The sequence below is a fragment of the Phoenix dactylifera genome, chromosome 1 (assembly GCF_009389715.1).
Source record: "Phoenix dactylifera cultivar Barhee BC4 chromosome 1, palm_55x_up_171113_PBpolish2nd_filt_p, whole genome shotgun sequence".
Classification (NCBI taxonomy): domain Eukaryota; kingdom Viridiplantae; phylum Streptophyta; class Magnoliopsida; order Arecales; family Arecaceae; genus Phoenix; species Phoenix dactylifera.
Genome location: NC_052392.1, coordinates 12,736,439 through 12,758,786, shown reverse-complemented (window position 1 = coordinate 12,758,786; position 22,348 = coordinate 12,736,439). Strand labels below are relative to the sequence as shown.

The following is a 22,348-nucleotide window of genomic DNA, read 5'->3' as shown; positions in this document are numbered from 1 at the left end:
TCAGGGGTGCGCGGTGGCCCTCCCTCCGCCGGCCAGCTATGGCCCTGTCACTTCCCTTCTCAGCAGGAGGTGGCAACCTTTTCACGGTTGCCCGCTCTCAGTACTGCCCCTACAGTGAAATCGGGCCCCACTCCCCCTGTAACTGGGCCTTAAAATATTAGGCCCAGTTGGTAGTGGGCCTGGACATTACATCCTCCCTCCCTTAAAATAAATTTCGCCCTCGAAATTAAACATACCTCAATTTTCGAAGAGTTGGGGGTGACTTTGACGCATCTCCTCTTCAAGTTCCCAAGTAGCTTCTCGTTCAGTGTGGTTGGTCCACTGGATTTTGACGTAATGTATGGTGCGCCTCCGAAGAATCTGCTCCTTCTTATCGACGATGCGCAGAGGGACTTCCTCATAGGTCAGGTCTTCATTTATCTGCAGGGGTTCATATTGTATTACATGGCTGGGATCTGGGATGTACCTGCGTAGGAGAGAGACGTGAAAGACGTCATGTACGCCTGATAGCTCCGGAGGTAAGGCCAGCTTGTAGGCGACCCTGCCTACTTTGGCAAGAACCTCGAATGGGCCGATGTAGCGGGGATTCAGCTTGCCGTGCCGCCCAAATCGGGTAACACCCCTTGAAGGAGAGATTTTTAGGAAGACAAAGTTTCCCTCTAAAAATTCCAGTTCCCTCCTTCCTTTGTCAGCCCATCGTTTCTGTCTGTCCTGAGCGGCCTGTAGTCTTCGCATTATCAGGAGTACTTTATCTCTAGTATTCTGAACCAATTCAGGGCCCATAAATTTTCGCTCTCCAACATCATCCCAATGCAGAGGAGATCGACATTTTCGTCCATATAGAGCTTCATACGGTGCCATTTGGATGCTGGAATGGTAACTGTTGTTGTAGGCAAACTCTACCAGAGGTATGTGGTCGTCCCAGCCTCCACCTAGGTCCATGGTACAAGCTCTCAACATGTCTTCTAGAGTTTGGATTGTTCGTTCTGACTGACCGTCGGTCTGGGGGTGATATGCTGTACTAAGCCTCAATTCGGTACCCATAGCCCTCTGAAAGCTTCCCCAGAATCTAGATACGAATCAGGGGTCGCGATCAGATACAATGCTCACTGGCACTCCATGTAGGCGCACAATTTCATCAATATATATTTGGGCCAGCCTGTCCAATGAGGTTCCAACCCTAAAAGGTAGGAAGTGAGCTGATTTTGTGAGGCGGTCAACAATCACCCACACTGCATCATTTCTTTTTACTGTTCTTGGGAGCCCTGTAACAAAGTCCATAGTTATATGCTCCCATTTCCATTCTGGAATTTCTAGTGGCTTTAGTAATCCTGCTGGCCTCTGGTGTTCTGCTATTATCAGCTGACAGGTCATACATCGGGCAACATATTCAGCTATTTCTCTTTTCATACCTTTCCACCAGTAATGCTCTCGGAGGTCTCTGTACATCTTGGTACTGCCGGGGTGGATGGAGAAACGAGATTGGTGGGCTTCTCTTAGGATCTCCTTTTTCAATTCAGCATCAGCCGGAACATATAATCGATGACCGAACCTCAGGGTACCATCTGGGTGAATCTAGAGTTCGGGTCGTAACCCTTTCTCTACTTCATCCCTGAGTTGACCTGTGCGTACATCAGACTGCTGGGCGATCTTTATTCTGTCGATCAGTGTCGGTTGTATCCTCAGAGTGGCCAACAGACTCCTTGTAGTTTGTGCAACTACTTCAACTTGTAGCCTATCAAGATCCTTTTGAATCTGCGGCTGAGCGGTGAGTAGTGCAGCTAAAGTCACCGCTAACTTTCTACTCAGAGCATCGGCCACCACGTTAGCTTTGCCTGGGTGGTATTTAATACTCAAATCATAGTCCTTCAGAAGTTCCAACCATCTTCTTTGCCGCATATTCAATTCTTTCTAGGTAAATATATATTTTAGGCTCTTATGATCAGTGTATACCTCACAATGTTCCCCATATAGGTAGTGTCTCCATATCTTCAGGGCAAAAACTACTGCAGCCAACTCCAGATCGTGGGTCGGATAATTCTACTTATAGGGTTTCAGCTGTCTGGAGGCATAGGCTATTACCTTGCCATTTTGCATTAATACACAGCCTAGCCCAGTTTTGCAAGCATCACTATAAATAGTAAATTCTCCATTTGTGGATGGCAGAGTTAAAATTGGAGCAGATACTAACCTCTGTTTTAACTCCTGAAAGTTTTTTTTCACAACTGCCATCCCAAATAAACTTGGCCCGTTTTTTGGTCAATCGGGTCAAGGGAGTGGCTATCTTAGAGAATCCTTCCACAAACCGTCGGTAATACCCGGCTAGTCCCAAAAAGCTTCTAATTTTCTTGACGTTGGTGGGACGAGGCCAATCTACCACTGCTTCAATCTTCTTGGGATCCACCGACACTCCATTCTCGGAGATCACGTGCCCCAGGAATGCCACGCTGCTCAACCAGAACTCGCATTTGCTCAGCTTGGCATATAACGTTTTCTTCTGAAGGGTCTGCAGTCCCATTCTCAAATGAATTTCATGCTCTTCCCTGCTCCTTGAATAAATCAGTATATCATCAATGAAGACTATCATGAACTGATCTAAATTCTGCTTGAAGACTCTGTTCACTAAGTCCATAAAAGCAGTTGGAGCATTGGTTAGTCCAAATGGTATAACCGGAAATTCATAATGCTCATACCTGGTTCGAAAGTCTTTGGCACGTCATCAGGCTTGATTTTTAACTGATGGTAACCGGACCGCAAATCTATCTTGGAGAAGACTTGGGCACCTTGCAGCTGGTCAAACAGGTCGTCGATCCGGGGCAGAGGATATTTGTTCTTTATAGTTATCTTGTTCAGTTCCCGATAATCGATGCACAATCGCATGCTCCCATCCTTCTTTTTTACAAATAGTACTGGGGCTCCCCATGGAGACACACTGGGTTGAATAAACTTTTTATCCAAAAGTTCTTGTAATTGTGTCTTTAATTCTCTGAGCTCAGCAGGGGCCATTCGATAAGGAGCCTTGGAAATAGGTCCTGCTCCTGGTGTGAGGTCAATAGTGAATTCGACCTCGCGATCAGGAGGTAGTCCCGGTAATTTCTCAGGAAAAACATCCGGATATTCCCTGACTACCGGAATATCTTCTAGTTTGATCTCCTTTTGGGTATCCACCACACATGCTAGATAAGCCGTACATCCTTTTTTTAGTGCTTTGGCGGCTTGCAAGGCAGAAATGAAATGCAGTGTTGAATTACATTGAGGAGGTGTATCGTCATTCAGAAAGAAGAACTCCGATTCCCCTGGCATCTGGAATACCACTTTCTTATGGTAACAGTCAATATGGGCGTGGTATTGGGACATCCAGTCTATTCCCAAAATAATGTCGAAATCATGCATGTCAAGCTGTAGAAGATTTGCCTCTAACTCCTTTCCTCCCAACTGAATTATGCAGTTCTTGTATTTAGTGTCGACTATTACTGTTTCTTGGAGGGGTGTGGCAACATGCAATGGTTCTATTTTCTCAGATGTGCAATGCAACTGTTTGGAAAAACTAACCGACACAAAGGAATGTGTAGAACCAGAATCAAACAGAATAGAGGCATCAATCAAATTAACTGGCAGTGTACCTGTCACCACTTGGTCGCTCGCACTGGCGTCCTGGCGAGTCAGCACGAATGCTCGAAGGTTGTTCCTTAGCCTCTGGCCCTCGGGTGTAGGAAGTCTGGGGGCTCTTCTTGGGCAGTCACGTGCTATATGTCCAAGCTGCCCGCATGTAAAACAGGCCCCAATTTTCTTCAGACAGGGCCCACTGTGATGCTTGCCGCAGCTGGGGCAACCTCGGTTCTGTCTTTTCTTAATCATAAACCCCTTGATGCCCCTGGGCCTACTGCTCTGTCCTCCTGCTGGCCTGGCCTTCATCAGATTATTTCTTTCTATGCCAGGCCTCATCAAGTCGGCCTCAACCTTCAAGGCCCGGTCCAGTATGTCTCTGTAGCAGGTGAATAGGTGAGAAGATATCCGGGATCTGATCCTGTACCTCAGCCCCCGCTCAAACCGGCTTGCCTTACTCCTTTCATTGTCCATGAACTGGGGGCAAAACCGGCCCAGTTTGTTGAATTTGTTGGCATACTCTAGGACGGACATCTGCTCGGACTGCATCAATGTCAAGAATTCATCTTGTTTCATCTGGCTAACCGAGTCCGGGAAATACTCTGTATAGAACAACCTCGTGAAGTCCCTCCAAGTTATCCTGCTGGCAGGGTATGCTGGTTCCATGGTTGTCCACCAAAATTCAGCACTTCCTATCAGCAGGGGAATGGCTAATCGGACCTTTGTTTCTTCAGGAAACTGGAGTGCTTGGAACATCTTCTCCATTTCCCGAATCCATATCTCAGCTGCTATCGGGTCCGGTCCGCCGTTAAACACTGGTGGGTTCAACCGTCGGAACCTCTCATAATAGGAGTTAGCTGGTTGTATTGCAGCCAGCTGCATCTGCTGCTGCTGCTGGAGTAACTGCGCCATCAACTGGTATACCCCAGCTAGATCTGCGTTGCCTACCGCAATGCGTGGCGTATCCGGAGAGTCTGAGAGGTAGCCAGGATGTGGGGATGCTGACGGTACCCTCCTATCGTCATCCATATCTTACAGTGGTTACTGCAGCCAAAGTTTAAAGTAAGATCAACATATCTTGATAAGCCATAATATTCTTAACTACCCATTAACCCAGATGTTTACAGTTATGATCTTGTTAAACCTAGGGCTCTGATACCACGAGATGTCACGCCCCGGATCCGGATCCGTGACACGGCCGTGCTATTGCCGACTACCGCCCACAATAACACGCAGCCTCATACAAGGGTAACAGGGTAGTAAAAAGCAGTCAAACTTGCATATATCAAAATATGTGCATTACAACAGAGGGTATATATAAGGTACAGAGCTTCTACATAGTTTATATATACAAAAGTATATTCATATCACCCCAAAAATAAAGAAGTCCCGTTGCAAAAGAAAAATGCTTCTAGCAGCTGTCACTGGTGGTGATCTGAAAAAAAATGTAAATGAACAGACATGAGCTGCACGGCTCAGTAAGTAATCCTGCATAATATTGTTGAATCAACTAAAAAAATGCTAAACATGCTTATCAGGGTTTGAGAAGCTGACATGTATACTATCTAATAAATCATCGTGATAAAATATCCATGCTGAGTAAATAAATCAGTCTCCTATATCAACAGGAAATCTCATAACATGAAATGCACATATAGAACCGTGCCTCCGGCATGCCGTTGTCATACTCTCAGATGCTACTGCGAAGTCATTATCGGCCACTGGCGGGGCCAGCTCAGTTATTAGGCGGCCACTGGCGGGGCTGGCTCAGTCATTCTCGGCCACTGGCAAGGCCGGCTCAGTTGCATTCGATCAGTAGCTCTTAAGAGTCTGTAAACAATACTTCTTGTAGGTAGTACCTTATGGATGCTACGGCGAAATCATTATCGGTCACTGGCAGGGCCTGCTCAGTCATTATCGGCCACTGGCGGGGCTGGCTCAGTCATTATCGGCCACTGGCAAGGCCAGCCCAGTTGCATTCGGCCCGTAGCAATATAAACCCATAAGTACCCCTTGCAAGCAGTGCACATAACTAGATGCAATTCATTATCTTATTTCATCTGGATATCACAATTATATAGCAACGTAACCCAATTTATCTTGCATGCATAATAAAATCTGCATAAGCTTAATACATGCATAATCATGCATTATATGGCTAAAACATACCACTCATATACATGACGCATAATTCATAACTCAAGATACATAATTCACAATAAAATTTTGATAGGTTAATTACATGCATGATTCATAGAAGACTAGGACAGGTTACTTACATACATGATCCACAACAAGATTAAGACAAGTTACTTACCGTGATTCGCTTTTTCCCAGGTTTCTCACATCCTGGTGATAGATCCTGAGTCACCTAAAATCATATCATAACAAGCATGTTATTTTCTTTTTATTTGTTTGGATCCTATCCTAAATTTAGCCCAAGTCTAATGCGTCCATATTGAAGCCTTGAATGGGTTCATATGGGTTAATTGGCCTTCTAATTGGTCAATAAGCTTAATTCCAAGTTTAATTTGCTCAATGTGGCCCATTTGGGCCTGAACCAGGATCAGCCCGAGGTCAATTGACCTCAATTAGTTGAATTGGGCTTGAATTGGGCCTGATTTATATTCAATGGGGTCTGCTCAGGTCCACAACCTTAATTGGGTTCGGAGCAGGCTTAAATTGGTTTCAATTGGGTTCAGTTTTCACCCAATTCGTTGTTTGGGTTCGCCCAAATAGATTGGGCTCGGTTTAATTGGGCTTACTTAACCCAATTGGGCTTTCAGGCCTAACGGTTGCGGGTTTGAATCCGGATTCGACCCGCAACCCGCTATCAATATTTTTTTTTTCTTTCTTTTTTTTCTTTTGGGCTTAACGGGTTGCGGGTTCGGATTTGGATCCGACCCGTGAACCCGTTATCAGGGTTTTTCTCCCCCTTCCAGAGGCTTCCGCCTCTTCGTCTCCCTTGCCTCCCTCTCTCCTCCGGCTCTCTTTCTCCCTCTTCTCTCCTTCGTTCTCACCGGAAGTCCTAGGGGTTCCGGCCGATTTCTCGGTCGCCTCCTTTTCCTCCGGCCGAATCCACGGCCTATTCCTCCTTCCGACCTTTCCCTCTCCTTCTCTCTCTGTCTTTCTTTCTTTCTTCTTTGTTTTTGCCGAACCCTAGCTTCCGGCCCTTCGTCGCCCCCACCGGCACCCACTGTCTCCTCCCCTTCTTCTTCCGCAGGCGACCGGGGAGTCGAGGCTCCCCCCGATCCACCGACCGAGGCGGGGTTTCCCCCCGGTGCACCGGCGGAAAGGAAGGCCGGTCCTTCCTCTCTCCGAAGTGATGCCAGAGAGGGGAAGGGCTCGGAGATGTGTCGGGATCCGGGCTATACCCGAGAGCCTCCACCCACTCCGTCCACGGTGAAGCATGGCCGGAGGGGATGAAGCCTCAAGGTCCGGTGAGTTCATTCATATATATTTTATTTTATTTTCTTTCTTCTTCCCTTCTTCCTTTTCTTTTCTTTGGTCCTTCCCTCCGGCACCACCACCTCTTGCCGGAGAGGAGGCAGTGGTCCGGCCGGGGCTGGTGGCCTTGTGGCCACGCCGGTTGCCGGCTTGGCTTGACCGGCGGCCCGGGGCTGCCCCCCGAGCCCTAAGGTAGCCGCAGCCGAAGCTGCGGTGCCCTGCTCATCTGCAACCGGGCTCGGCCTGGGTGACCGTCGGGCCCGGGCCTGGGCCGCGGCCATTCTCAGGCCGGCCTGGCCCGCGGCCTGTGGGTCCGGCCCGGCCCGCGGCCTGCGGCCTTTCTCCCTCCTCGGTGCCGATTTCCTCCCCTCGGTTTCACTGTTGAAACAGAGGGGGGAACACCCCACAGAGGGGTTTCTCCACTCTTTAAAATTTTATTAACAGGGGTTCATACCTGGTTTTGGTCGGTTGCAGTCGGGCAGTACCTCCCCCTTGGTAGTCCCTCCTTTTCTCTCAGAGTTTCAGGGCTTCATCGCCTTCGGCTCCAGGGCGTTGGCTCTCTAGTTTAGTGTTCTAGGGGGTCCGTGATTTTGGGTTACCGGCAGAGGCTTAAATAGTTTTTGTTTGAGGGATGAGACCTCTTTTGAGAGGTCCCATCCTCTCCTTCCCCCTTGCTCCGGGTCTTCCAGCTGCCCCCCCTTGTCTCAGGCCCGCCGGAATCGGCTGCCAGTAAGGGGCGTGAGGTGGCGTTCCCCGGTTTTGCATGGCTGAGGGTCCCTCAGTGAGGTCCATCCTCCCCTGTTCTCTAGTCCGGGAGCTCCCGGCTGTCCCCCCTTGTCTCAGGGGTGCGCGGTGGCCCTCCCTCCGCCGGCCAGCTATGGCCCTGTCACTTTCCTTCTCAGCAGGAGGTGGCAACCTTTTCACGGTTGCCCCCTCTCAGTACTGCCCCTACAGTGAAATCGGGCCCCACTCCCCCGTAACTGGGCCTTAAAATATTAGGCCCAGTTGGTAGTGGGCCCGGACATTACAGATCTTAACTTTTAATGCATGTATCACGATTTCCTTTTTTTTATTTTTTATTTAAGTTACGAGACGTAAGTAAGAGAGATGCTTCCCAATATGACCTACGTTTCTGCATTAAGATGCATATTGTAGGGGACGTGGCAAAAAAGGAAATCTGTTCCATACGATTTTCTCTAGTGCACAGAGAATTTTTGTTCTTTAACAGGTGTCAACATTAAAATTGTGTCAATGATGACATGGTTGACTAATGCACTTAAGATTGAAGGTGGTTATATATCATCTTGCATGATGTGTGGAGGCATTTTTTTTGCTTAAGGTTTAAAACCTTGCACCATCTATCTTGCTACATGCTTTTGTATAAATATAATGTTTTTATTGCATTAGTTGAGACTAATTTTGACCGTTCACCACCTACTCCTTTCCCCTTGGACTCGCTGCCCCTCCATTCCTCCTCCGCCATCTCCTCCCTCATCTTTACCGTGCTCTGTTTACTCATTATAGTGAACTAGTAAGTGCTCGATGAAATGTTGCTGAGGTCGCACGAATATTGATGCACATACCAATCGGTCAAACTAGGCAAGGCCAAGGGGAAATGAGTAGGTGGTGAATGGCCAACTCCGAGGAAGGTAGAGAAGCTTCTAACGTTGTCGATGGTGGCTCGAGCACCGCCTCGGTAGCCACTATGGACCAACCATCGGAGGAGGAGCTTGAGACCCTCTAGAAGCACTTTACGGAGGTGCTTGAGCTGCCGTCGAAGAGGGTGGAGAAGGCTCGTAAGGCATGCGCGACCACAACAATCATCATCCATAGTCTAGGAAGGTGGGTACCAATGGAATGGGATGCTAGGGAACTAAGGCTAAGGGGGAAACTTGATTATGATGTCGAGGTGTTCCCAATGGTAGAGAAGCACCTGACCGTCCGATTTAAGTGCGAGGGGGACAGGGATGAGGCGCTGGCCAATGGATCGTGGCTGGTGGCCGACCACCTCTTGGCCATGGAGCGATGGATGTCGAACTGTGCCCCTGGTGTCAAGACGATGAACTGGGTAGTTGTGTGGATCTGGCTCCCCTCCCTCCCGTTGGAGTATTGGGAGAAGGTGTTGATCTAGAATTTTGCAACGGTGGCCGGCTGGCCACTAGCCCTAGATGGGTTCACAGATCAGCTACAGAAACTAGGGTTTTCTCGGGTCAAGATGGAAGTGGATGCCCTAATGTTGCCCAAGGTGACAACCCAAGAGGGGGGGTGAATTGGGTCTTTTAAAAACTTTTAAACTACTTCTAATCTTTTAGAGTTAATTAAGCTAAGTTGTATGGATGCTTAGTGAAATTTAAACTTAGCAAGAGTATGATTCTAATCTAATCAACTATTAAGCAGCGGATTCAATAAAAGATTAGTCTAAGTTTGCCCAAGTATGCAATTCAATTGAATGAGACTTGATTAAGTAAATTGAATATGCTTGCAACTAAAGGATGCACGAAGAAGAGTTAAGCAAGCTTAGTATCTAAGTAAGTAAGTGAGTGAGGAAGTCAGACAACAAAGAGCATCACAAACACAACAAAAATATAGTGGTTCGGTGCATCCCAGCACCTACATCCACATCCCAAGACCTCTTGGGAATTTCACTATAATCCCTCAGATTACAGCCGGTTGTTTTACAAGCTCACAACCCAACTTGTTGTTTTGCGAGATCACAACGAACTCGGTCGGTTTTCACAGGCTCACCGACTAGAACCTACCGATTGTTTTCACGGGCTCACAATCCAACCCAGTTGGTTTTCCCAAAGGCTCACCAACCACAACCTTACAACGATTGTTTTCCGGGTTCACAATCAACCCAGTTGGTTTTCCCCAAAGGCTCACCAACCACAACCTTACAACGTTGGTTTTCCCTTTGGCTCACCAACAAACCTTAACACCGTTGGTTTTTCTTTGGCTCACCAACAAACCTTAACCTCTTGATTCAATCCCTTGATTGAATCAAGTTACAAGATATTAGACTAAGAATTTAAAGCAAGTGCAAGCTTCTTAACTAAGCAAATATATCAAATATAAACAAATGGAGTAAAGAGAAGCTCTCAAACGAATTTTGAAGATGAAGGAACTCGGCTTCTTCTTTACTTGACCCTCTTCTGATTTGGCACGAGGTAGAGGATGATTGAGGCAGCACACGGATGGAGAGGAAGCTTTGGGATTCACTAGGATGCTCTTCTTCTCTCTATTTCGCTTTGGATGGCCCTTTTGTGCTTATGGGAGATTTTCCTTGTAATCTCTTTGAAATCTCTTTCCTAAATGTTTTCTCCCACTTCCATAACTTCTTCCCTAGCTCTCCTCTTGATTTTATAGCTTTGGATGACTTGGGAACAAAAATCTAGCCGTTAGAGACAAGAATAGAGCCGTTGGAGCCAAGAAAAAACTAGCCGTTACGCCTCCCAGCGTGCTGGAGTCGACTCGGCTGAAGTAGGAGTCGACTCTGCTGAAAATCAACTTTCTGTTTTGTCTGTTTGCAGTCCTGGAGTCGACCTGGGAGCTGACTCGCAGTCTCGGAGTCGACCTGGGAGTCGACTCGAGCATTGTAGCACTGAAAATCAACTCTCTGTTTTTTGTTTGTTCTCAGTCGGAGTCGACTCGTAAAGTTCCGGAGTCGACTCGAGCACTGTTCTTTGAAGCTCTAGAGTGCCAGAGTCGACTCGGAACTTCCAGGAGTCGACTCGAGGACTATTCTTTTGAATCTTTCTTTGAGTTTGCTCCTCCAACTTGAATCCTTTGAACTTGAAACTTGGGCCAATTAAGTATATCTTTCTTCCAACTTTTTGAGAGCTTTTGAGGCCTTCTTCTATTCTTCCAACTTGTTATATTTCTAGCAAAATAAATATCTTTCTTCTTGCAACATAAACATTAGTAATTATACTTCAAGGTTTTGTGATCATCAAAATCAATCTTTAACTCAATCTTTGGGTCATCAGTCTCCCCCTTTTTGATGATGACAAAACTTGGAGTATATGCAATATAAAATAGATTATGTTCTAGAACTAATGCATAACTAAGTTGCATGAAGTAGAAAATATGTATGTATCTTTAAAATATACTTCATGATAATGCTTTAGATTTAATCAACTTAACATAATCAACACATAAAGCATTATGAGCATATACTTAGATATTTCTCCCCCTTTTTGACAACATCAAAAAGATAGTGAAACATTAAGCACAAAGATAAGAATATTCAAATATTTTTTTTCCTTATAGTACTCTGATTTTCAATTAATGCATGTCAAATTATTGCAAGAATATGAATCATATAACTCAAGGCAATAATGTCAGAATCAGATTAATTAGAATAGGCAAATGAGGATGAGAGCACATCGAATGTGATTCCAAAGATAGTTTTCAACTCAAGTGTAGGTGGAATCTTTCTTAAGTTAATTCAAGAAGTACCACAAATGATATTCAAGGAAAGCACGAATGAAAATCTAATCATTTTTTTAATAATAAGTATGAAAGCTTGTTCATTTAAGATCTTTTACCCAATATATTAAGTATTTTAGCAGCATGAGAGCAATTGAACTAATTTTCTTTTTTGGAGTATAATAGCAATTTTTTAAGTATAATTTCAAAGTTCTTTTATTCCTTTAAAAATAAGTACATTTTGATACATATAATAATGAATTGGCACAAAATTGAAGTTCTAAAGAACAAGCCAATTAGGACTCATAACTGAATTCCCAAAATAGATTTTCTGAGAGATACTCAAGAAAATTCAACACATTATTCTCCCCCTTTTTCATTAAGTTAGAGGCTCTTAAGATCATCTGTTTGAATTGCAATTTGGTTCATGATTTATGCATAAGATATATTAACCAAATAACAAGCTTCAAGGTGTATCATAAAGATTTTCAGATTTAAATTTCAGATGACACATATTGGAGAGTATTAGGATCACTTTTCATTTAGTATTCATTTTCTTTCCTTTAGTTATAGATTTATGCGATTAAGTTCCATCAGATCTCTCCTTCTGAAATTTTCTTTCTCCTCCTCAATTGATCATTCCATTTAAGAGTTTAGAATTTGAAGATAATGTTCAATAAAATTGTCAATCTCAAAAATATATTTTCTATAAGTTTCAGCTTATTTTCATAAGACTCAAGATTTGAGATAAGACAACCTTTATAGAACTCATCTCAAGGTATAAACTTATTATATAATTAAAGCAAGTCTTGCAATATAAGGAGGCTCATCAAAATCAATCCATAAAATTCAAGGTATGCATTAAAGTAACTATAGGATAAGATACTGAATATCTAAAGTTCCCCCTCAAAAGATGCATTCTTCTTTAATCATTCTTTTCTTTTGTTGAATTTCAGATTTTAATGATAAACGTGAATAAAACTGAAACTTTATGATATCAAGAATGTAGAGTGATCTAGAATTATTCAAAATTTATAGCAATCACTCTTTTTAATCTTTCAAGAACAAGTTATGCTTCCTCTTAATCTTTGAGAAAATGTACTGAAATATTAATCAGAAAATGATTCATTTGAAGCTCAAATTCTTTTAAAAGCATTTACATTTTCTTTCTTTTAAGAATCATTTGAGTGAGCTGAAATGTTTCTAGACTTAAGCTCATTCACTCTCTTAATAATATATATATATATATATATATATATTGATGGAAGTCTTTAATAATGTAGGAGAGAAAAATATATAGATGATCATTGAAGTATATATATTTATAGAACTCAATTTCTTAATTATAGTTTTTCAGCAATGTATACATGAAGCACAATAAATCTTTTTAATATCAAAATAAAATCATATATTTAAAAATATTTATTTGCAATTAAGATCATTGAAAGACACATCATTTAGACCAATATTAGTATACTTTAAGGATAAGAAAAGATATGTTTCAGATGCGTATCGAGACAATCAACCAAGGCGTCAAAATTAATTCTGTTTTTCTTATATTAAAATTTTCATTTAGACATTATATTCAGTTATTCTCCTGAATGACGTGATCATTGAAGCATATAACTAAGGTTACAAAGATGTAACGATATAAGCATTTTTAAGTTAAGTTTAAGCTTTTATACAGAATTAGATTCTGAATTTTCATAAGAATTTCCAAGAAGGCTTTCACAATTATAATTTTAGATATGTATCTTCTACATTGTAGCTCATCTTAAATCACTAAGATTGAAAACACATATTTCAATAACATTCGAGCACTTTCAGAATCTTTGTATTTAATATTGAGTTTCGATACAAAATAAAGGATATTTTAACAAGTATTAGGACATTATGTATCAAAGTTAGGCAAGTAGAAAGATAGATCAAGATCAATTCATTTTGCCTAAATAGAAATATCCTTCTCTTCTTCTTTTTGTAAATCTATTTAACTTTCAAAGTTAATCGTGAATGATAAAACTGAAATTTTTTTTTAATATTACTTAAAAAAACTTTATGTAGTATCTTAAACATTCAAGCATTGGAACACAAGTTAGTTTGAGGCAAGGGTGAAGCAAAGACTTGTGAGCAAAGTTAAGACATATTCCAAGTTAAGACCTATTTCAATCAACTTATCCAAGCATGGGGCATTACAAAATATTGAGAACTCATAATTCAAAACATCATGCCACATGCAAAATATATTATGTGTTAAGTCATGCATAAAAATACTAAGAACAAGCATGTTAAGGATCAAAATCAATTCTTTTTAAATAAACTCTTCCTATTTAAATATAATCTTGCATTGATTTCATTCTTAAAGTGTGTTTTCAAAAAAAAATTGACTTGATTCTTCTTATATACTTTCATTTATTTTGTCTTTCATTTTTTTTACTTTCTTATGCTCTATACTCTATTTGCTCCCTATCCGGTGGAGTTGGAAGGGGCACGAGGTACTACCACTAGCCTTCCTCTTGTGCCGTCCTTAATATACCCTACACCGAATAGTTGGGTCAAATAGTGCCGGGTACTACCACTAGCCTCCCCATTGGCACCATCCCTATGATGAGCAATATAGAAAATTTATAAAGTTCACTTCAAACTCTCCCTGTTTAAGTGTAATTAATTACGAATTTTATTCCTTCCAAATGTGCCGAATATATTATGCTTGTTTTGCTTTTCCTTAAGATTGGAGTATTTGCCTTTGCTTAGATTTTACATCTCTTGAATAATATCCATTTTCTTTTCTTTATCTCTCTCTTTTTGTTATTCTCAAGTAATTTACATGAAAGAGTAGAATAAAGAAATAATCTTATATAGATGTATATCATGCAAACAACATTTTCATTGTACTCAAGGATTCATAATTTCTCACAAGTTATTTTAAATCAAAATTTTAAGCATAAACTTGTGTATTTCATGGTTATGACATAGGCAAAGATATATTTTAGTTTGGGCAAACCATGAAACAATTTCTAAAAGTATAAGTCAATCAATATATATATATATAGACATGATATCAAAAATTTATAATTAAAGACCTTAATCATGCCATAATAAGATTTAAGTTATTGACTTTGCTCAATTAATTTATGAGAGAAGTATCTAGAATTACCAATTCATTCTGCATTCTTCAGTCAAATACCTACTAGATTTCTTATGTATGCACTTTTGGCTGAAGATGGTCCTCTCTCTTGTTTGCATGTGAATGTTTATTGTATCTTACATGGAGATATCCTTCAAGTTGAGATCTCTCATTTTCTTGCTCAAGGATCCTGCATTATTAACAAACTCCTTTTCTTTCTTGAAAGAAAGTCATTAGTTTCTTCAAGATACAAAACATTCATCCAACATATTTTTTAACTAGATGACTCAATATAAGATATGACAATAGTTGCATGTTGAGTCACTTTACTCAAGAGATTGCCTAAATATAAGCAAGCACATATCACTTGAACTAAAGAAATAGTTTCATTAACCAAGATGGTTCAAGGACAAGCATGTGAGGCAATAGAAAGATTTATCAAGGTCAAATCAATTTTTTATTTTCAGAATCAATTTAGCTTAGATTCTATTTGCTTAAGATAATTATCAATAAGACATGTTAGCTAAGTTTTAATCAACTTATCTTAAACGGTTGTTTCTATCAAAATTCAGATTATGATTTATTTGTTATCAATAAAATATGATTCATTAAAGTTAGATTGAAGTCTTGCACAAGGGCACATAATGAGCATACAATCTGGTCTACTAGCTGTATGATAAAATAGTTATTCTATCATGCTTCAATACAGCTTGAAAACAATAGATCTACTTTGCTCATCTACAAGATGGGGTCACAGACATACCTTCTTCATGCCAATCTTCTATTAAGAGTTTTCTTGTGGACTAACTTTGGTCAATGAAGATCCCCTTTCTTGTTTGGCTTAATTTGGAGTTCGAGAGAAAATGTTAATTCATTCATCATACATATTTCAAACTCACCTTGCATGAGCTTAGTAAAATCTTCATATAAATCTCCATTAGTAGAACCAAGAATGATGTCATCAATGTATACTTTGAGCAAGTAAGATATCACAAATTCTTCTTTTTGATGCAAAGATTTATCACTATTACTTTCTATCAAAAAGGTTGCTTAAGCTTTTATATCATGCTTTTGATGCTTGTTTCAAATCATATATTGCTTTATCATATTTGTAATGAGTGTTTTCAAATATGGTGGTTATTTAACATATATCTTCTTTAATAAAGTAAGCACATAGGAGTCCATTCTACACACTCATTTGATAGAATATAAAGCTCATAAAGCAAGCAAATGATAATGGTGATCTTTACTTCTAATCATACAAAAATCTCATCAAGATCTATTTCATCTTTTCTTAATTTAGTCTTTTAGTAGTCATCAATTTTTCTTCATTAAGTGCATTTCTGAAAAACTCAATTTGGTTCTAATTATTAACATATTTTCAGATTGTTATATGTAAAAGATTAACCATATACATATATAATTTGATTTTAGTATCTTGATAATAAATCATTAGTCTCATAAAGAATAAAATGAATTGATATTTCTGCAACTAAAATCTTTTCATTGAATATTCTATATGCATTGCTTGATGAATGATATCCAAGGATGGACATATCTCTATCAGATTTGGCATTACTTTCAAGAAACCATATCAAGTATAACATATACTACTGATAAATATGAAAGATATGCAATAGTTCATCTTCTATTTTTCAGAAGATCAAAAGGAGTTTTCATCAAAAATAGATCTAATAGAAATCATATGTATGACAAGCAGTGATGATAGCTTTTAAAAAAATATTTAATTAGATGACTATCATACACAATTGTCTTTTTCATTTCTTCAAGAATTCTATTAACCCTATTTTACTTATGGTGTCCTTGGTGCTGAAATAATTAATTTCTGTATGAACTTTATCAGGATTTTGGTTTTCAACACTGTGCCATGATACTCTTTATCTTCATAGTTTGGAAACGTTTATCATTTGAAACACTTTTACAAGATTTAGCAAATACAGAAAATATTTCAATTTTATTTGCCAAGAACAAATCCAATGTAAGCTTTTGAAAACTTAGTGATGGAAACAACATCTTTAGATTTAGAAATTGATTTTTGTTTGTTTCCTTAGTTAGCATGCATAGCAAACTTTGACCTTTCAGAAGATAATCTAAGTAAGCCAATAGCAAGGTCTTTTGAAATTAAGTACATACTAGCATGAGTTGATTTTATATGCCAAAGATGGTTTCTTTAATCTTGGTATTCATAGTGCATATATTCAAAAGCACACCAAGTACACATTATCATATCTATGATCAATAAACAATAATGCCATGGATAAAAACTCTCAATCAAGCATATAGAGAATTCATAGAGTTATTCTTAATAAATTGATTAATCATTTAGCAACTTATCCAATAGTGAGTAAAGTATACTATAAAATGAAGTGATTTGATTATATTTCCAAAAGTATTTTCTATATCACAAAATTGATTAATACATGCAATTCATATTTTAATCAAATACTAAAGCCAAAATAATGATGAGATGCAAGGATTACTGATTTCATTATTATTATTATTATTATTTTTATTTAAAATTACTTTTCATAAGTATGTTTTAAGTTTCATTTTTTTTGACGTGTGTCTAGAACACCCATTTGTATGAATCTATTTGTTCCATGGGTATCTTGGCACATCTATGTCTACATCCTCATATTTTCATTTTGGGTACCCAAGCTTGCTTGGGTCCTTGAGAGTTAGGACATATGGTTCCTTTTGGAACCCAGATTTGTTTAATTGTAATAACTTTACCACTTGATTTAATTATGTTAGAACGATAGGTAAAGTTGTTATGCCCATTCTTTTTATGCTTGAAATAAGTTATCTTATTTAATAGTTTGCTTGGTGAATTGATAACCTTTTTCTCTAGAGATTTATTATTAAGTAAAGGAGTCAAGCTAAATTTTGATTTATCATAAGCAACATATTGACTTTCAAACATTATTTTTAATCTTTCTGAACTTACAGTGAATTTGTTAATAAAAGATTTTAATTGGTTAATTTCTTCATTTAAGTTTTGATTTTCTTTAATTAAATTCTAATTTTTCTGAATCAATTGTTCTGAATTTAACCTTAAGCTTTCATTTTCAGAATTTAGTTTGTCATATATTTCAGCAATAGAATTTTTTTCTTTTGAGATTTCGAGATTTAGCTTTTTAAGATTTTTATTTTTGATAGCTAATTTTCTACATTCACTATACAAATCATGAAAAGCATTTAATAGTTCATCATAAGAATATTCTTCATGAAATTCATTAAATTCAGATTCTACTTTATCTTCTAGTGCCATAAAACATAAGTTAGTTACCTTTTGTAGTTCATTGTTGCTTCTGGCTTTTAATTTCTTGCTTGACTCTTCCTTGGTCAAAACTTTCTTCCTTTTTATCTCTTTCTTTCTTTCTTCTTGCTTCCTCTTCTTCTTTATCTTTAGGAAGCTTTTGAATTTTTTTGTTGTTCTTTCTTCCTCGAGTCGACTCGGGTTTACTTGGAGTCGACTCGACTGACTTGAGAGTCGACTCGAGATCTTCGGGAGACGTCTCGTTCTCAGAGGCCTAAAAGATGATTCTCTATCTTTTGAACTGTTCTGCCTCGGAGTCGACTCGGGCCTTGTCGGAGTCGACTCGGCTAACTTGGGAGTCGACTCGGAACTACTTGGAGTCGACTCGTTCACAGGGTCTTCAAGACTGTGTCTCTGCCTTTCAGACTGTTCTTCTCTAGGAGTCGACTCGGACAAACTAGGAGTCGACTCGGCTACTGTGGAGGATTCTGCAATCTCATTGTTAGTACGCAATTGAAGCACATGTGAGCTAATCTGAGATTTATCATAAATATTTTCTAAAGTATCCCAGATCTCCTTAGCAGATAAGCATGCAGAAATTTCATTAAACTTCGTTTCATGAATAGCACAATATAATATGTTCATAGCATTAGCATTCAATTGTGCTAAGTCCTTTTCATTAATAGTTTGAGAGAGTGTGTGAAGGTCATTTATTATGATTTTTCATAAATAATAGTTTTGTGATTGAATAAAAATGCGCATGCGTGCTTTCCAATATGTGTAGTTTATGCCATTAAACAGTGGAGGGCTATCAATTAACTGTCCCTCTCCTAGAAAATTATCTATTTGAGTTGTCATGATCTTTGGCTCTTGATCGTGAGTTCAATAATTAATCTTGAGCACTTGCTCTGATACCACTTGTTGCCCAAGGTGACAACCCAAGAGGGGGGTGAATTGGGTCTTTTAAAAACTTTTAAACTACTTCTAATCTTTTAGAGTTAATTAAGCTAAGTTGTATGGATGCTTAGTGAAATTTAAACTTAGCAAGAGTATGATTCTAATCTAATCAACTATTAAGCAGCGGATTTAATAAAAGATTAGTCTAAGTTTGCCCAAGTATGCAATTCAATTGAATGAGACTTGATTAAGTAAATTGAATATGCTTGCAACTAAAGGATGCACGAAGAAGAGTTAAGCAAGCTTAGTATCTAAGTAAGTAAGTGAGTGAGGAAGTCAGACAACAAAGAGCATCACAAACACAACAAAAATATAGTGGTTCGGTGCATCCCAGCACCTACATCCACTCCCCAAGACCTCTTGGGAATTTCACTATAATCTCTCAGATTACAGCCGGTTGTTTTACAAGCTCACAACCCAACTTGTTGTTTTGCGAGATCACAACGAACTCGGTCGGTTTTCACAGGCTCACCGACTAGAACCTACCGATTGTTTTCACGGGCTCACAATCCAACCCAGTTGGTTTTCCCAAAGGCTCACCAACCACAACCTTACAACGATTGTTTTCCGGGTTCACAATCAACCTAGTTGGTTTTCCCCAAAGGCTCACCAACCACAACCTTACAACGTTGGTTTTCCCTTTGGCTCACCAACAAACCTTAACACCGTTGGTTTTCCTTTGGCTCACCAACAAACCTTAACCTCTTGATTCAATCCCTTGATTGAATCAAGTTACAAGATATTAGACTAAGAATTTAAAGCAAGTACAAGCTTCTTAACTAAGCAAATATATCAAATATAAACAAATGGAGTAAAGAGAAGCTCTCAAACGAATTTTGAAGATGAAGGAACTCGGCTTCTTCTTTACTTGACCCTCTTCTGATTTGGCACGAGGTAGAGGATGATTGAGGCAGCACACGGATGGAGAGGAAGCTTTGGGATTCACTAGGATGCTCTTCTTCTCTCTATTTCGCTTTGGATGGCCCTTTTGTGCTTATGGGAGATTTTCCTTGTAATCTCTTTGAAATCTCTTTCCTAAATGTTTTCTCCCACTTCCATAACTTCTTCCCTAGCTCTCCTCTTGATTTTATAGCTTTGGATGACTTGGGAACAAAAATCTAGCCGTTAGAGACAAGAATAGAGCCGTTGGAGCCAAGAAAAAACTAGCCGTTACACCTCTCAGCGTGCTGGAGTCGACTCGGCTGAAGTAGGAGTCGACTCGGCTGAAAATCAACTTTCTGTTTTGTCTGTTTGCAGTCCTGGAGTCGATCTGGGAGCTGACTCGCAGTCTGGGAGTCGACCTGGGAGTCGACTCGAGCACTGTAGCACTGAAAATCAACTCTCTGTTTTTTGTTTGTTCTCAGTCGGAGTCGACTCGTAAAGTTCCGGAGTCGACTCGAGCACTGTTCTTTGAAGCTCTAGAGTGCCAGAGTCGACTCGGAACTTCCAGGAGTCGACTCGAGGACTATTCTTTTGAATCTTTCTTTGAGTTTGCTCCTCCAACTTGAATCCTTTGAACTTGAAACTTGGGCCAATTAAGTATATCTTTCTTCCAACTTTTTGAGAGCTTTTGAGGCCTTCTTCTATTCTTCCAACTTGTTATATTTCTAGCAAAATAAATATCTTTCTTCTTGCAACATAAACATTAGTAATTATACTTCAAGGTTTTGTGATCATCAAAATCAATCTTTAACTCAATCTTTGGGTCATCACCTAAAACCCTTTAAGCCAGAGATCTTCATCAGGGGGAGGAGATGAATCACGGCAGACCTTCATTTATGAAAACCTGCCGACGTTTTGCTACAAGTGTGCCTAAATTGGGCACGTGGGGGAGGAATGTCGCTCCCCCCGCCCCGCGTTGTCGGTGTCAACGGAGGAGGAGGAGATCAGGGCCATCCCTATACTAATGATCGTGGAGGCCCCTTCGGAGTCGGGAGGGGAGGGGTCCAGTCTGAGCCGTCGATTGGTTTTCAGGCCGTGGCTGGCCATTAACTGGATCCGACAACCAAGGGCGACTAACATCGGGATGCGGCTGAGGAGGGCAACCGCAACCACCCCGAGTCGGCATCGGGTCCGTTGTCCAACCATTTCAGCCCGAGCTCCCCGAGGGTTCGACCGAGTTCCCTCGAGTCGCCGCCAGACTTGGATGGATGGCAAAAACCCTCTAAGGTGGCACGAAGGAGATCATCGGTGAAGGGTAGCTCGGCCGGCGAACTCGGGAGACGAGGTGAGGATGGGGGCTACCGGCTCTGAGTCGGGGGTGAATGGGGGCTGCGGTCTGGGCTAGGTGCAGGTTTCGGGCCTGTCGGAGCGAGCCGATGCGACCTAGGGCGACGTGGCTATGGTGGCGGTTGGCACTGGGTTGGGCCTGTTGAAACGGGCTTGGAGCCCGCCCAAAGTGCATGCCAAGGACAGACCAATGAAGGATGGGTTGGGCCAGGACTACCAGCCCGCTGGCCGCGTGGAGGGCGGAGGTCCGCAGTGGGTTGGGCTATCAGGGCCCAAGTGGAGCCTATGGGCACAGCGGGCCGCTGGAGGTTGGAACAGGCCCCTAAGGGCCGGTGATTCGGGGCCTCTCTTCGAAGGAGGGAGGTCGGACGTCGGGGGGAAGACACAACTAGTTGTGAGCCAAAAGCCCCGCGCCCTCTCCCAAGGTGGCGGATGCAAAATTGGAGGGAGGTAAGGAGGGGAAGGATGGTACCTGGGAGGGAATTGAGGGCCGATCGAGAGCCAAGGTGGAGCACTGGCTACCGGAGGTGGAGCAGGGCGATCTAGGGCTCGTCTGCCCCAACATCGACATGAAGGAGGTGAGCCGAGGTGGTGATGGCGGACAACGGTGGAGTAGGAGCCCTCCCTCTTCTCGGCCATGTGGGGTCGCGGTCGGGGGAGGCAGCGGGGCCAAGCTAGTCACACTTGGTGGGTCGCCCACACGGCACGAGAAGGGCAGCTATGAGGCGGCGTAGTGAGGAGATGACATGAAGAAGGGGGCGAAGGTGAGGATCAGGGAAAACTACTCATGGGGAGGGGGATGGATGGGCTGTAAGCAGGGCCGGCCCAAGCCTTAGGCGACCTAGGCGGTCGCCTAAGGCCCTGGCCCAAAGGAAGGCCCCCACCTAGAGTCCTAGGTCGCCTAAGGCCCTGGCCCAAAGGAAGGCCCCCACCTAGAGTCTGTATCTACAGTAAATTGCAGTCACTGAGCCAGAGCAGCAGCTACGTCGACAAGACGTGGGAAGATGAGGGTGTCTAGAGTCGCCGTCCGCCCGTCCCAATCCCATCACCCACGGCGAAAAGCTATAAACCTACGCTACGCCTCTGGCAGCCTGGCTCCTCTAGGCTCTAGCACTATGCCTCTACCTCAGTTATTCTCTGGATATAAACATACTCTTCAGCTCTTCTGCATCTTCTTCCTCTGCTCTTTATCGTCATCCTCTTCTGCAGTTCTGCTTCACCGTCTTCGCCTTCGTCGTGACCAACAAGGGCGAGTGGGCGAGGTCGTCTCTGGCCGG

At 41.4% G+C, this 22,348-nt stretch overlaps 1 protein-coding gene and 1 long non-coding RNA gene across 2 annotated transcripts; both read right to left on the bottom strand.

Moving 5' to 3' along the window:
- Window positions 1-1,080: 1,080 nt before the first annotated feature.
- On the bottom strand, window positions 1,081-4,635 carry LOC120106585. The gene is made up of 5 exons (XM_039119731.1): window positions 2,694-4,635; window positions 2,378-2,622; window positions 2,083-2,205; window positions 1,633-1,911; window positions 1,081-1,506 (listed from the first exon to the last, which is right to left on the bottom strand). The coding sequence occupies exons 1-5, from the start codon at window positions 4,633-4,635 to the stop codon at window positions 1,081-1,083; spliced, it is 3,015 nt and encodes a 1,004-aa protein (XP_038975659.1).
- Window positions 4,636-8,124: 3,489 nt separating this feature from the next.
- On the bottom strand, window positions 8,125-21,949 carry LOC120110872. Its single transcript, XR_005511991.1, has 2 exons — window positions 20,556-21,949; window positions 8,125-9,283 (listed from the first exon to the last, which is right to left on the bottom strand). It is a non-coding gene; the product is annotated as an uncharacterized LOC120110872 (long non-coding RNA).
- Window positions 21,950-22,348: the final 399 nt, after the last annotated feature.

What these genes read in the sequence shown, in the direction of transcription:
- LOC120106585 (XM_039119731.1), bottom strand. Translation starts at nt 4,635, where the DNA reads ATGGATGACGATAGGAGGGTACCGTCAGCATCCCCACATCCTGGCTAC. An exon ending in GCCAAAGACTTTCGAACCAG is followed by an intron (nt 2,623 to 2,693) that starts GTATGAGCATTA and finishes TTATGGACTTAG; the next exon opens with TGAACAGAGTCTTCAAGCAG. An exon ending in TATTAATGCAAAATGGCAAG is followed by an intron (nt 1,912 to 2,082) that starts GTAATAGCCTAT and finishes ATATTTACCTAG; the next exon opens with AAAGAATTGAATATGCGGCA.